At 36.9% G+C, this 13,541-nt stretch overlaps 1 protein-coding gene and 1 non-coding gene across 2 annotated transcripts; one reads left to right on the top strand and one right to left on the bottom strand.

Annotated features, from left to right (window-relative positions):
- Positions 1–1,082: 1,082 nt before the first annotated feature.
- LOC136810124 (myosin-VIIa-like) lies at positions 1,083–7,688 on the bottom strand. The gene is made up of 12 exons (XM_067066692.1): positions 7,660–7,688; positions 7,364–7,462; positions 6,816–6,921; positions 6,455–6,569; positions 5,764–5,856; positions 5,332–5,438; positions 4,601–4,719; positions 4,218–4,287; positions 3,625–3,741; positions 2,963–3,046; positions 2,081–2,200; positions 1,083–1,479 (listed from the first exon to the last, which is right to left on the bottom strand). The coding sequence occupies exons 1-12, from the start codon at positions 7,686–7,688 to the stop codon at positions 1,387–1,389; spliced, it is 1,152 nt and encodes a 383-aa protein (XP_066922793.1). The 3' UTR covers positions 1,083–1,386.
- Positions 2,873–2,943, top strand: Trnag-gcc (transfer RNA glycine (anticodon GCC)). Its single transcript has one exon. It is a non-coding gene; the product is annotated as a tRNA-Gly (tRNA).
- Positions 7,689–13,541: the final 5,853 nt, after the last annotated feature.

Below are 13,541 nucleotides of genomic sequence, written 5' to 3' on the forward strand. Positions count from 1 at the left end.
TAGAAGGTGTGTTACGTTTCGAAAATATGGAATGTCAATTCAACGTTTAAGAGCAATCGAAAATCAGGATGAGTGAGTAGATCAATGGAAAAATTAATGAATTAATGAAAAGGTGGGAGAATGAATGAGTGAATGAAAGAATGAATGGATTAAACGAACGAATGAATAAATGAATGAATGAGTGAATGAATGAATGAATGAATAAATAAATGAGTGAATGATGAATAATGAGTGAGTGATGAATGATGAATGAGTGAGGTGATGAATGAGTGAGAATGAATGAATGAATGAATGAATGAATGAAAAAAACGAATGAATAAATGAATGAATGAGTGAATGAATGAATGAATGAATGAGTGAACGAGTGGATAGATGAATGAATGAATGAATGAATGAATGAGTGAATGAATGAATGAATGAGTGAACGAGTGAACGAGTGAATGAACGAATGAATGAGGGAGTGAATGATTAAAATAAACAAACGAACGAACTAAGGAATGGGTGAACCAACGAACAAACTAAAAAACAAATATATTGAAATTTGTAATAAAATTATCTTGAGATAAATAACAATAATTAGCTAAGTACATCTTGTTTAATAAATAAAGTGCAAAATTTCTACAAAAAAACAATGCTTTAAAGTGCTATTTAGATTGTATCCTAGGTCTAGATTTTGAAGTATCCCAATTAAAGAGGTAAAATTTAGAAATGAAAGCTTGAGTCATAAAGGTCGACAGTGCATAAGTACTAAACAATAAGAAATAAATATGGAAATATAAAAAAGTTATAAAATAATTCACTTTTTATTTTATCAAACAATTCTTCTAGTGAAAATCCCTTGTCATAATAATTGTATGATTTTGTATACTAATTACACATATTGGTATAATTCGTTCTAAAAAATGGGATAATTTAATGCAGATTGACATGTTTGGAAAGGAAGTAAAGACCTGGTTTAAAAATGAATGATTTTGTTTCTTTTACTTTTTAAAAACTGTAGATTTCAATTGAAAATCTCAAAACCTTTCTCAAAAACGTAAAAAAGTTTTTTTGAATTTGTTGATTTTTGTATATTTTTAGGCAATGTAGAGTTTCCAACCCCCCCCCCCCTCGGGCCGAACCAAGGTTGTGTTACTAAAGCTCGATATCGTAACTCATAAGAGTCGCTACATCTAGTCATATAGTTTATATTTCATTTTAGTCCACGATAATTTTGTCACCATATAACATTCTTGCCGGAAAAACTACTCTTACGTGGGGAAAGCACTTCAACGTCTTCTCCCCATCTCCAGATCTCATAGGTTTACTCCGAATAATCACAAGCTTCCATCGCTTTTCGTGATTGGCTAATCATCATCACGTGGTAAAAATTGAACCAATCAAATCTCATCGTTTGAATGAAATAGTTCCTTTGTGTTTGTTCATGGTAGAAAGCATTTGTGAAATGTATGAAGTCAGTAGATCGTCCATTTTATAGCCCTGTTAATAGATGAGAAAAAAGTATTTGCAAAAAATCTTAAATTTAACTAAGGCTAGAAAACGCTTTTCTTAAAGTATATTTTCAAAACGTGTCAACACTAGACTGTACGCATCCCTTCTGATATGTTTTGATACATGTGATGCTAATCATGTATAAAATTCCCGTCCGAGAGTTTCAACCGTCTTTGTGTTTTTGAGTTTTTTGGAACTTGATTAGCTTGCTTAAGTAAGTTTGAGTAAAGATCTTTAAATTTCTTTAAATTTCAATTAAAACTTTGAATGACTTAAAGGTTAAATACAACCATTGGATTTAAACTGAAGCTTTTTAAGAAATTGAAACAGGCTAACTCTCGGACGGGAATTTTATACACGATACACATCCCCTATATCAAAACATATCAGAGGGGATGCGTTTAGCCTTATTTTAAAACTTTATTTGCATCCGCCGTTTGTACTTTTGAGATATTGTTAGACATACTAGAGATTCCTTTTCTGAAAAGACTTTCTCATGTGTTCTCAAACTAATGTACCAACGGCAACGCAAGTCGGGTTGGGAAGTACCAAGGAAAAATACATAGTAGTCCCTGCAATGGTCACTTACGAGGTTGGTTTCGCAAAGAAGTTTCGTTCCTTTGACCAGATTGCCAATGGTCATGTGGAAGAAAGTGTTTCCACTGCTCCAATTAAAAATCTTGGTGAATGGATACGTCACTAAAAGGTCCTGTGGGAAAAAGAGAAAAGCATCTATGGATCATCTAAGAAACTTTTGCGTGATTTCTGAAATTCAAAATTTCTTATAATCTGCTATAATCGTTAATTTTTACAATAACGAAATCTCGTTGCTGCTGGCAACCACTAACGAATTCTTACTCCAAACGTACCTGTAGTTTCGTAGAGGTCTGCGCTCCAGACTAAGCCCCACCCATAACTTATGCGTTACACTGAAGGTGAGGGTGCCCACTCTCTCTCTACTTTTAGACTAGGAAAGGAACGAGATCTCTGTTCTGTTGAAATTACATATCTTCAGTAATTGAGAAGCGCGTAAGTTATAAGCTCAAGAGGGATTAATCACTTAATCTGGAAACCATGGCAACTACAGTCATCATGTTACGAGAAAGAGAAAGGAAATTCTCTCTTTATGACAATAACGAGAAGGATAAGTGACGTTTCTCTTATAACAGCAAGGGGGGATGGTGACAACTTGATTAATGTCGATGTTTGGAATGTCACTCAAGAGTTAGGATACATAGTATCTGATCTATAAAGGTTCTGGCAGCAACAAAACTTGTTTGTACAGTTTATAAGGCTGGTTGTTTGGAAATTATTATCATATTCAGCATGGAAAAAATGGTTAAAGTGATTTAAAGTGCTTGAATTTCAGTAATTGTGCATAGCATTGGTGGTTCAGTGGTAGAATTCTCGCCTGCCACGCGGGAGACCGGGGTTCGATTCCCCGCCAATGCAGGTTTTAAATTTGTCTTACCTTTGAGTTAGGGTCAATAAGGTTGACTCCATTTTTATTGATTGCGATCAGAAGTTGGTCGGGATATCTTGGGTCGGTCGTTTGCTGCAAAGGAACGAACGAAAAGAAAAGTTAATGCTTTCAATTTTACAAGGAAAAAGCTACAATTTGTGGGGACTCTATCTGCATTGTGATATTGTAACGGATTTTTAAGCGAGATGTGCACGAGTTATACCTTTTCAGCCCGAGGTAAGGGGTGTACTTGGTTACACAGGGTGCCTTTTTCAAACCTCCGGAGATATCTGACAGTTTCACACAGTTTCCCAAATGTACTAATTTTCAAGATGTGTATCTGACAGGGCCGACATTTGGTCAATTTGCAGGGTGGAAGTTAGAAAATCTTTCAGCATAGGAGACCGGATTTATTTATGCAACTTTTTCACCTGCTGATCAAACGAATCAGACACTTACATGGCCCCCGGCGTGCGAATGGAATTGAGGGGGCCAAAAAAATATGTCGCCCACCATGGTTGGGCGACGAAGAAAATTTTCGACTTTTCACCCTTATTTCACCCCTCTAAACGGTATATGTAAGATCTTTTAAAGTAAAAAAAAATACTTTGCAAAATATTGGGGGGGCCATGGCCCCCCTGGCCCCCCCGGTGACGGGGGCCATGACTTACTCGAACTTCGAAGAAAGCGGAACCGAAAGTGGTTTTTTTAGCGATGATTTTCAAAAACAACACTTTGCATTCTTCTTTCCTCCGTCCTGATAAATTCTTATAATGATATTCGATGCCCTGAAAAAAAAATTCAAAAATCATCGCTCAGCTGAGCTGTCAATCAATTTCTCATTTAAAGGTCTTATTTTTACATAAGTATTCCCGTTTCATATGAGACACATATTTCATATCAGGACCTATTGTTATATTGTGCTGCTGATATAAGCAAAAAATGTTTTTATTTTCCTCTTTCTGACATCTTGCTCCACATCCGTATCAATCCAATGTGAAAAAGCTTGTGAATCAAAATTGATGAGTAAGCAAACGATGTCACTCTTATTTAAAGACAAAACCTTTAAAAGTAGGGAAGTTTACGCAATAAATAGAAAAGGAATTGTATCATGCTTGTGAGAATAGGGTAAACTTATACCTACCCTTACCGTATAACTTAAAATTTATTTGTTTTTAAAAGTCCCGTATATTCGAGGAGGATGCGCTTTTTGAATTTCAGATTCTAAGGTCACACTTTTGAGACATTTTGCATGTTTCCTTACCTCTCGCCATTTATCGATAGGTTGGACACTGGCAATCATAGCTGAAGGGACGAAACGCTCCAAGTGTTTCCTATAAGCAAGAGAAACGAACAGTACTCGAAAATAAAGTCTGAATCTGAAAAAAAACCTTTATAGATATACTTCCTATATAGGAAACTTTTTTCGTTGGAGGACGAGCAGAAACTTATCGAAGATCTCGTCGGAGCAATTTTTTGGTCACTTTTTTACAAAAAACCATGATCACCTGGTACAGCTAAATATGGACGAGATTCAAGTTTGAATAATTACTCAACGGTTTTAGATAATAAATCTCCACCCGTAGCAACTATTTGCCGGTTAAGGTTGGTGACATGCAAAAAAAAGGAAAGTACAGGATCTCATACGTGATTTGTTGTAGAGCACTTCTATCTTCTCCGTAACGCACTTTGTATTGCAACGCAGCTAAAGTCATGGCTTCTTCAACAGTGCACTTGTGATAACCACGCAAAAGCTTCGGTAATTCCTAAACGAACAAAACAGACAGATCAAATGCGATGAGATTTTTTCAGTTTATTACGAAAAGGGATGAGGCATTTGTTTGGTAATGGGAATTGGTTATGGAAATGGGAAAACCAGACCAGATTACCCTAGTACCAAAAGTACTTGATATTATTTCACGGGGGGGAGGTCAACATCACCTTGAATCGGCCCACTCTCGCTCGGTCACAAACCTAGGGAAACGACGGCTTGAGACACCCGTCTATACCCCACATCTATACACTTCAACAAAGCATTGTAAAACATTGTACTCATTTTGTATCATAAATTTGCTCCCAGGGAGGTCAACACAAATGCAATGCAATTTGTTTAGTTTATTACGAAAAGGGACGAGGTATTGGATTGGTTTAAGAGACTGGACCTTGGTAGAACCAGACAAAGACCATCCCAGATTTTTCATAAAGCAACAAGATGTCAGAAATACTTAGGGTAGTAAAATGGTAGTATATCTGATATTGTAAGGGTGAATGCTTTGAAATGATATACACTTCAACAAAGCATTGGAAAACATTGCACTCATTTTGTACCATAAAATTGCTCCTACAGGTTCTAACAGAATGAATAAGCATGGACGTACTTGATGGAAGTGAAAGATGGTATCTGCATTTGGATCACGACCAATCTCGGTCGACGTCCAGAGTTTCTTCATAAAGAACACTTGATAACTCATGTTTAGTGCTGCACCTGTAGTCATAACATGAAAAAGAAGGGATCGGTTAGTTGATGGAGAGTCTACAGTTAAACAGGCGACGTCATCAAAGCTTGAAGCCCCTTCCGAAGATTTATACAGACCCTTTTTGTCCTCTATGATCACCTCGTAAAATCCGGTTTCTTCAATTGTGAAAATCACAGTCAAATGATAGACAAAGCTACTGCGCTCTTTCCAGTTGTTGGCACAAAAAAAGTTCATTGCCCAAAAGTTTTTCAAAGCATTTCAACTTCTAAAAGTATATAAGTCACCTCCTTAACCCCTATCAAAATTCTACCAGTACGAATTTTCACTCCTTACCGTCACGCTGCGAGATGGGTCTTGCTTTCTTCAGCCACTCGATAAGATGGCGTACGAAATCGAAGAAGAAGTCTGCTTCAGGTACGCTGATGACTGAAATAAAGGAATCGAGAATAAAATGATAAAATGTGATCAAATGCCCTTTTAATGAGTGATAAAATAAAAACTTTTATTTCTTTATAGATGCGAAGATACTTGGTAATTGTTAGCTAAAACTGCACTGTATCAAGAGGTAGCACGAACTCCTTCCAGGGCAGATATACTCGAGCAACGGGCACAAGAGATCAAAATCTTTGTAAAACGGAAAAAAAACACCTCAAAATGTATGCAGAATTTTAGGCAAATGTTACTTCTAAAGTGTCCAAGTTGACAAAAAGTCTTGTATTAGAAACACTGACATCGTTTGCTGAACTGAAGCTGAATGCACAGTTTTTAGAAGAATTATTCTTTTATAAGAATCATAAGGCTGAATTTGCAAAACTTTTAAACATAAAAAGTTTTGTTAGGTTAATGGTGAGCGCCTATTAGAAAATAGCAATTTTTTTACTTAAGAATATTTTAAGGCTCAAAACTAAGCCTCATTTCGATTTATGTAATCCTTTGTAAACTGTGTATCAAGTGTGTAAACTGAAGACAATAAAAATTTATTTCAATATCATTGGCCTAGGTGAAATCAAGGAAACGTTCATACCTTTATCAGCAATCTTGACGAAAAGACTGAATCCTTCGGATGAACGAATTTGAAGTTTCTTTCCAATTTGATCACAAAAATCTTTTGCACGGGTACTAGATTCCACTTCAAACGCCTGGAAAATGTAGAACATTTAGAAAAGAGTTATCTCAAAATTTTATAACAAAGGAAAATTCATCAAAACGTTTCTCCGAAGGAAAACACTAAACTAAGAGGCAAATATTTTCTGAGACTTTGGGTTCTTTAGAGGGCGGGATCAATAGATGATTACGGTATTGCAAAAGCGAAATATTTAAAGACTCTGAAATTTCGATCACCAGCTTCTTAAAACACCTTGGGGTGAAATTCGAACAAAACTTACTTCGTTGGTGTCGTCCGGGAAATAAACTTTGTGGAAGATGCGAACAGTTTTTTCTTGGACAGCTTCTACTTCAACTAAATGTGGAGGGTATTTACGTGGACCTTGTCTGTAAACGAAAATGTCAAGAAATATTAAACGTATAGTATAGATTGTTCGGTGAATACTACTAATTTAATTTAATTTTTCTCTTTTATCACCAGAACAGAATGCTCTTAGGTTCAAGAATAACTTATGCTGGCTGTCCGAAGTCCATCAAAATATGAAGAATATTATAACATAGAAGTTAACAAAGCAGACTTTCTATTATTCTCTCGGTTTACTGTCCCTGGCTTATTCAAATATATGCTACACTTTCTATCTATTAACGCCAAACAAAAGGTGAAAAGGTATCTCAGTACTGTGAATGTTATTGATGTTGCAAATAAATACTATCTGTCCCTAGGACCTTCTGATAATTAGAAGCACTTTGCACTGTACTAAATAATAGGAGGGGGGTTAAAATGGGGTTTCACGGATAACTACAATAGATTCATTACACGCTTACTTACCTGAGTGTTTTGTGAAGACGAATATAACAATCTCCAGCAATGCTCCATTGGCCACTTTTCGATTTCAAGAACAACTTCACATCTTGTTGCAAACGAGTGCTAAAAGAATTGTTACGAGAAAAGGTTTTAGTGCATATGACAACATGTACACAAACTCTTGTAGAAACCAGGGGAATGTGATGAAAAGAATCTTTTTGAGACTGGAAAGTTATAGATCATGGAGCATCAATAAGAAATCATAAAGTCCATCATTCTTTTTACTAATTAATAAAATTAGCTGCTCATCATCATGCTACCGTTTTTTGGTGTCAAAACAACCTTTCATGATTATCAATAATCAGACTTTTTGACCAGTTTTAAGATTAACTGGCAGGTAGGATATTTGTCCCTCCACCCTCCGCCCTCCGCCTTCTTCACAAAAACCCGTTCCGTCCCTGATATCGAATCATGACATGGCCGCCTTTTTAAGTTTGATCACTTTTGCTCTGCCATAAGAAAGCGTACCTGCAAGCAAAACTTCCAGTCAATAGCCACATTAGTTCCCAGCCTCTCTCCTCACTCAATTTGTGTCTGGAAAATAAAATGGAAAGAAATTATCTTCTCATTTTTATATAAATGGTAATTACAGTAGATAGTTCTTCAGTCAAAAACTTAAGCGAAATTCCCCAAGAAACTCAATATAGACCTTATCGGAGTTTTTGATTTTTCTAAAAAAGCGATGCATTGTGGTATTGCTTCGAGTGTATTACAATAGAAATCTCTCAGCAATTCCTCGAGGGGATTCTATTGTAATACACTCGAAACGATCCCACAATGCATCGCTTTTTTAGACAAATCAAAAACTCCGATAAGGTCTATTGCACGAGTTAAATCAATTTTTGGATGACAAAAAGAATAGTCAACGTACGGGTTATCAGTGAGTTGTTTGATGATTTGACAATACACTTCATCTCGTAATGGTTCCTACAAATAAAAAACAGTGATTGATTTCACGGGCTTTCAAAATTTATTACATTTTTCTGCCTCACAAAGCAAGGGACATAGAGCATTGTATTTGGCTATCAAAAGTTACAGGCATTCTTTTTTCCATTGCTAATTATATCTGCTAACTATATGCTTTAGCTCTGGCTACCATTTTATGACATGGACTATATTCACCAGTTCCTATGGAGATTGATATGGACTTTTTTATTCAAAACAACTGACTACATGACATCAAATAATAATAAATAAATGACGTCAATTTACGAAAGAAAGGATATTTGACGTCACAAAATCTAATCAATGTCTATAACAAAGTATAATGTAGTTAAAACACTACACTCCGTTTTTACATAGCCACAATCCGACGCGCCACACTCCACCTTGGCTACTTCATCTCAACAACACTCCAAATAAAAACCAAATTTTGATATTCAATTATGTTGTACCACACATTTAGCAGATTGGATTCTGTAAGTAATTTTCGGTTTAAGCTCTAAACAAATCTAATTGAATACACCATCTCTCTGTGACACAATACAGTGTCCACTAGCCCGGGGTCCACTTAAAGCTTTTTTTATAGACTGGATGGCGCGATTAAGTGGCCGGGTAGTATAGGTAATATGCTTTTGCTTAGGCGGACTGTAAAACAGATTGTAGTTGAGGTAAAAACAGTATGAAGCAATATTTTTATTTGAAAATAAGGGATTGCAAATTTGTCAATCGTGTTTGTTTCTCATTTTCGATTATATCTTTCAACTCTTAGTAGTTTTATTGTTATTTGGGTTTTTAACATTTTTTTCGTCAAAATGGCGACCTGGCCAAATGCTCCTAGTCTACTTCACTGGACTGAGCGTCATAAAAAATTACCAAAAAGCAAAGTTCAGCCAAAAGTAGACTCTATTCTAAGTGTCCGTATCTGGCAATATCTTTGGAAAACATTTCGAAATTAAAAAAAACCCCTTCTTTTCACCCTTTTTGATTAGAGAACGCCCTCCCTCTGTAATAACCACATATATCTAATAAAAAACACTGGAGAGCTACTTTGTATTTCCCAAGCAACGGCAGGTGAAGCAAAATAATCTTTGCTATCTTTGCTGAAAGTAGGTCACAGTAGGTCACAGTTCGGCACCGGCAATCTGTTCAATCAAGCAAAAAAAACCTGAATGCCCCGAAGCAACGAGGCGAAAGCTTGATCGATAAAAATGCCAGCAGTGACCTTTGGTCTACTTATCAAAGATAGCAAAGATTATTTTGCTTCAGCTAGGAACGGAGTAGCTCTATCTAACGGCGCTGTGGTAAAGTGGTCATTGACCTTTGTTGCTCCACAGGCGACTGAGGTTCGATTCCCACTTGCAGCGGTTCACTTGGCAAGTGAATGAACCTTCGCCCGGGTCAACCCATGCCATGTGAGGGGAATTAGGTAGTTAGTTCAAGGTGCTGACGGGGCGCTAATTGAAAGCGTCTATAGTTGCGAAAATAGGCCTTTAGGCCTCCTGCGACTCAAACAAATAGAAATATCTAGTGTTTCATATAAGATATCTGTGGTCATCATATCAATATCAGTCATACCACCGTAGAAGAAAAGGAATCCCTCGAGAACGACTCCAAAAACAATGTTCTACATTATCATTATTTCTATCCATAGATCATCCACTTAAAAAACCGTCAACAGACGACCGACCACCAACAAGGCGGGAGCCAGAGATGGAACGAAGATCCCATACCGACATCACCGACACCATCGCTGACACCGGTGAATAATACCGACGTCGTTGACGTCAACATAGAGTGAGTAATGTATTTTATATTTCCTAGTAAGTCAATTCTTGACTATTAGCCAAGTTCTTGAACCGCTCGTTGCGCTTGTCGGGACAAAAATAAACAAAACCTTCATCTTGTATACAGGTTTTTTGTAAACCCTCGAGTGACGGTTAATTAACACTAGGCTACCTTTTCCCAGTAGTGAAACATAGTATTCTATTCTTTTTGTGCTTCACGTGTCTGTATAAAAAACCTTTGCAGCAAAAATTTGGCTAATGTATAATATGTGAAGAACCTTTTAATCGTATGAACTATCTTCTTATAATTTTGAAGTTATGCATCCCGAGGTGGGGGGGGGATACTTAGGCAAAATGGGTGAGAGAGTCACACTCTAAAATCTCTCAAAGGGGTACAAAACCAATAAAAAGCAAATTGAGTCTCTGTAAGTTTCACAAGTCTCAAAATTCACGAAAATCGAAAATCCCTCTCTCAAAAGGGTTGTTTTTTTTTAACAAAAGTCGAGTGAAAATTGACAAATATTTTAAGAAAAGCCTCACGCCGATTTTTCCTCTCTCTAAGCGTCGATTTTCGATTCTTAGCTCAGACATACCCGTCACCTCGCGAACTTAGTACCCCCCCCCCCCCGGGCGGGCATCCATTCTTCAACATTAATAATGCATTGAAATTTTGTGGAAATTTATACGAATTCGGGCGCAAATAGAGAAAAGGCACAAATTACCGCAGAATCTGGCAGATTCACGAGCAATACTGTCACATTCACACTATCCTTTTTTGAGCCATCACTTGAACTATCTTATGGCATGGCGTCACAAGTTCTAGAAAAAAGGCGCTGTAAAAAAACTACCCTAAAATCTTTACTTCCTCTAAAAATTTGCTGAAAGTCTTATCCAACTGGAAGATGGACTGAAACTCGTTTGTTAGTTTACACAAAGTGGCGGATTAATAAAATTAAGAATCAGAAAATCTTTCATGAGGCTTAGTTGTTCTTTTTTGGCAGCCTAAAATGATCGAATTATATTATGATTTTGAGGCAAAACTGGATTATCTTAGGTTTGATATCCTAATTTGGCCCTACATTTACTTAGAATCTATAGTGCTTCCAGGCTCAGCATTGTTCTTAAATTCTACATATTTTTTTGCATTTTTGAGCCTCATTGTTCCTATAAGATTGTTCTTATTTTAAAAGAGTGTGATCTGAATCAAGCTTACTTTTCGTTTATTTAGAACCACCAAAACGTTCATGGAACGTTACTCTAAATTATTATACAGACTGGGAAAATGGACTGGAATAGCACTCATTTCGATGGTGAGCATTTTGGCTTGCTATATCCTCACTGAGGGATACTTAGGGTAAGTCGTCTTCTTTTTACTTAAGTTGTAATAGTTTAATAATAGACCCGCGGCTTTAATACCAACTCTAAAAGGGAAGAAACCTAAATCAATATCTCAGTTAATATGAAACATGAAGCTTCAGTAGTTAGTGACGATGCCAAATAGAACATTTTAAGCTTTTTTTTCAATTGTAAAGTAGTGTTGACTTTTGATTAGCCTTTTGTCGCTACCTATTCATGATATTCATGACGTAATGTTTTCTACGGAAAGACCCCGGTTTCTGCCAATAGTGGCAAATTTTATACAACTTTTGTCTAGTTTAAATTTGCCACTACTGGCTAAAACCGAATATGTTTTATAAATAGCAACACTTCTCTCGTCGTCTTCCCTCTCTCACCCGCACTTCATCACAGCGGCCGGTTTGAAAAATCTATAATCAGGAAAGACAATGAAAGTAGACCCTCTGGGCAATGAGTTTTGAATTTAGTCGTAACAGTCGTAATAGTCTTAACATATATCGGGTCTGTGTACCGACTATAACCGGAGTCGATCGGTAGCGTAGTAGGTCGATCAAAAATTGAAGCAATTTAGTATTTTGCAGGACCGGCGGAACAATCGTAAAAGTGGGGGAGGCTGACGGCTCAAAATGAAATAGAATTTGCTAGGATTTTGAGAAAAAAACTCTCATTTGCTCAAACGTGGGGAGGCTGAAGTCTCCCCAGTCTCCCCGCTTCCGTCGGGCCTGTTTTAGCACACTCTTATTAAGAAAATTCTGTACTGCGTGCTATAGCAATTACACAAGTGAATCGAGCATGGAAAAAATCAACCACTTTTGAAGAATCAAATACGAAATTAATTTGGTGAAAAGGACGAGGTGTTCGAGCAAATTGGTTATTAAGAGAGAGTTTAACACACTTTATTCCACACTTTATAAACCTTACACGCCTCGATTTCCCAATTAAGTACTATGTTAAACCATCCAAACCTTTTCAAAAACCTAACCCGTTTCCTCTTTCCTTTTCAGCTTCTTCCAAGATGTACCAGATGGGACCACACCACTAACACCCGAACTTGAACCACAGACAGAATCGCTAACGCCCCACGAAGAATACAAATCCGCCCTCATTACCACCATTTGTATGGTCACCGTGGCGTGTGTTGGCGGCTTCTTGTTCTGGAAAAAAAGGGCGGTGATCCAATCACGCGTGCTCCGGCTGTTGACCTTTGGCTCTTTTACCTTGGTGACATCAGCTATTGGTGTAGTAGCTTATGTTCAGTAAGTTAATCTCTTGTTTTTCACCTCATTGGATTAATTTCTGCTCAAGTATACCTTTCAGGAGTTTTTAGTGGCTGAACTGAGGGCTAAGATAAATTCTGGTGATAGAATTTCATATTCCTTATTAAAACAAAAGCCCGGGGGACACTCCAGGTAAGTGACTTAAGCCTAAAAATGTTCTTAACATGTTCTTATTTTTCGCTACTTTTTAAGAATATTTGTCCATTTTCCTACAAAATGGGGTGTTTTAGAGTCTGCGAAGCCTTAAAATGTTCTTAACATGTTCTTAATATTTTGGCCATTGAAGCCTTATGTTCTTATATAGTTTGTTCTTATAAAAAACGTGTAGGAGCCAACACCATGTAACCACCTATACGTAGTCTTAGTAGATTCAACCGGGTTTTTCTCGAGACAGGGTTGTAACCATGAAGCCTATACATAGACTCCATTCGCTGATTCTCATAATCATTTTACCATAATATTGCACTTGAACAATAATCTGTCTGCTTACTTCACTTTTATGCTATACGTTAAAGCGAGGCTATGTATTCGAGAAAAATGTGCTGAGGTTAGGTAGGAAATCCTACTTAGGTCACGTGACATTACAATAGAATTTCAGCGCTTGACCAATAAGAAGCTTCGCAGGTTTTCGAAAACGATAGCAGCAATACTTTTTGCAATATTTGCTTAGAAGAGCTTAAGCACGACATCTAACTCTTCGGGCTTTACAGAAATATGTGAACAAAATACCGTCGTCTGTTTAGGTGAGCAAAGGCGATATAGAGCCTTAGATCCATCATCGAC

Source organism: Clytia hemisphaerica, unplaced genomic scaffold (assembly GCF_902728285.1).
Source record: "Clytia hemisphaerica strain Z4C2 unplaced genomic scaffold, Clytia hemisphaerica genome assembly, whole genome shotgun sequence".
NCBI classification, from domain to species: Eukaryota; Metazoa; Cnidaria; class Hydrozoa; order Leptothecata; family Clytiidae; genus Clytia; species Clytia hemisphaerica.

Coding starts and splice junctions, on each gene's coding strand:
- LOC136810124 (XM_067066692.1), bottom strand. CDS start 7,688: ATGAAAGGTTGTTTTGACACCAAAAAACG. Junction 6,570..6,815: donor TCCCGGACGACACCAACGAA/GTAAGTTTTGTT, acceptor TACATTTTCCAG/GCGTTTGAAGTGGAATCTAG. Junction 5,439..5,763: donor ACCCATCTCGCAGCGTGACG/GTAAGGAGTGAA, acceptor TTATGACTACAG/GTGCAGCACTAAACATGAGT.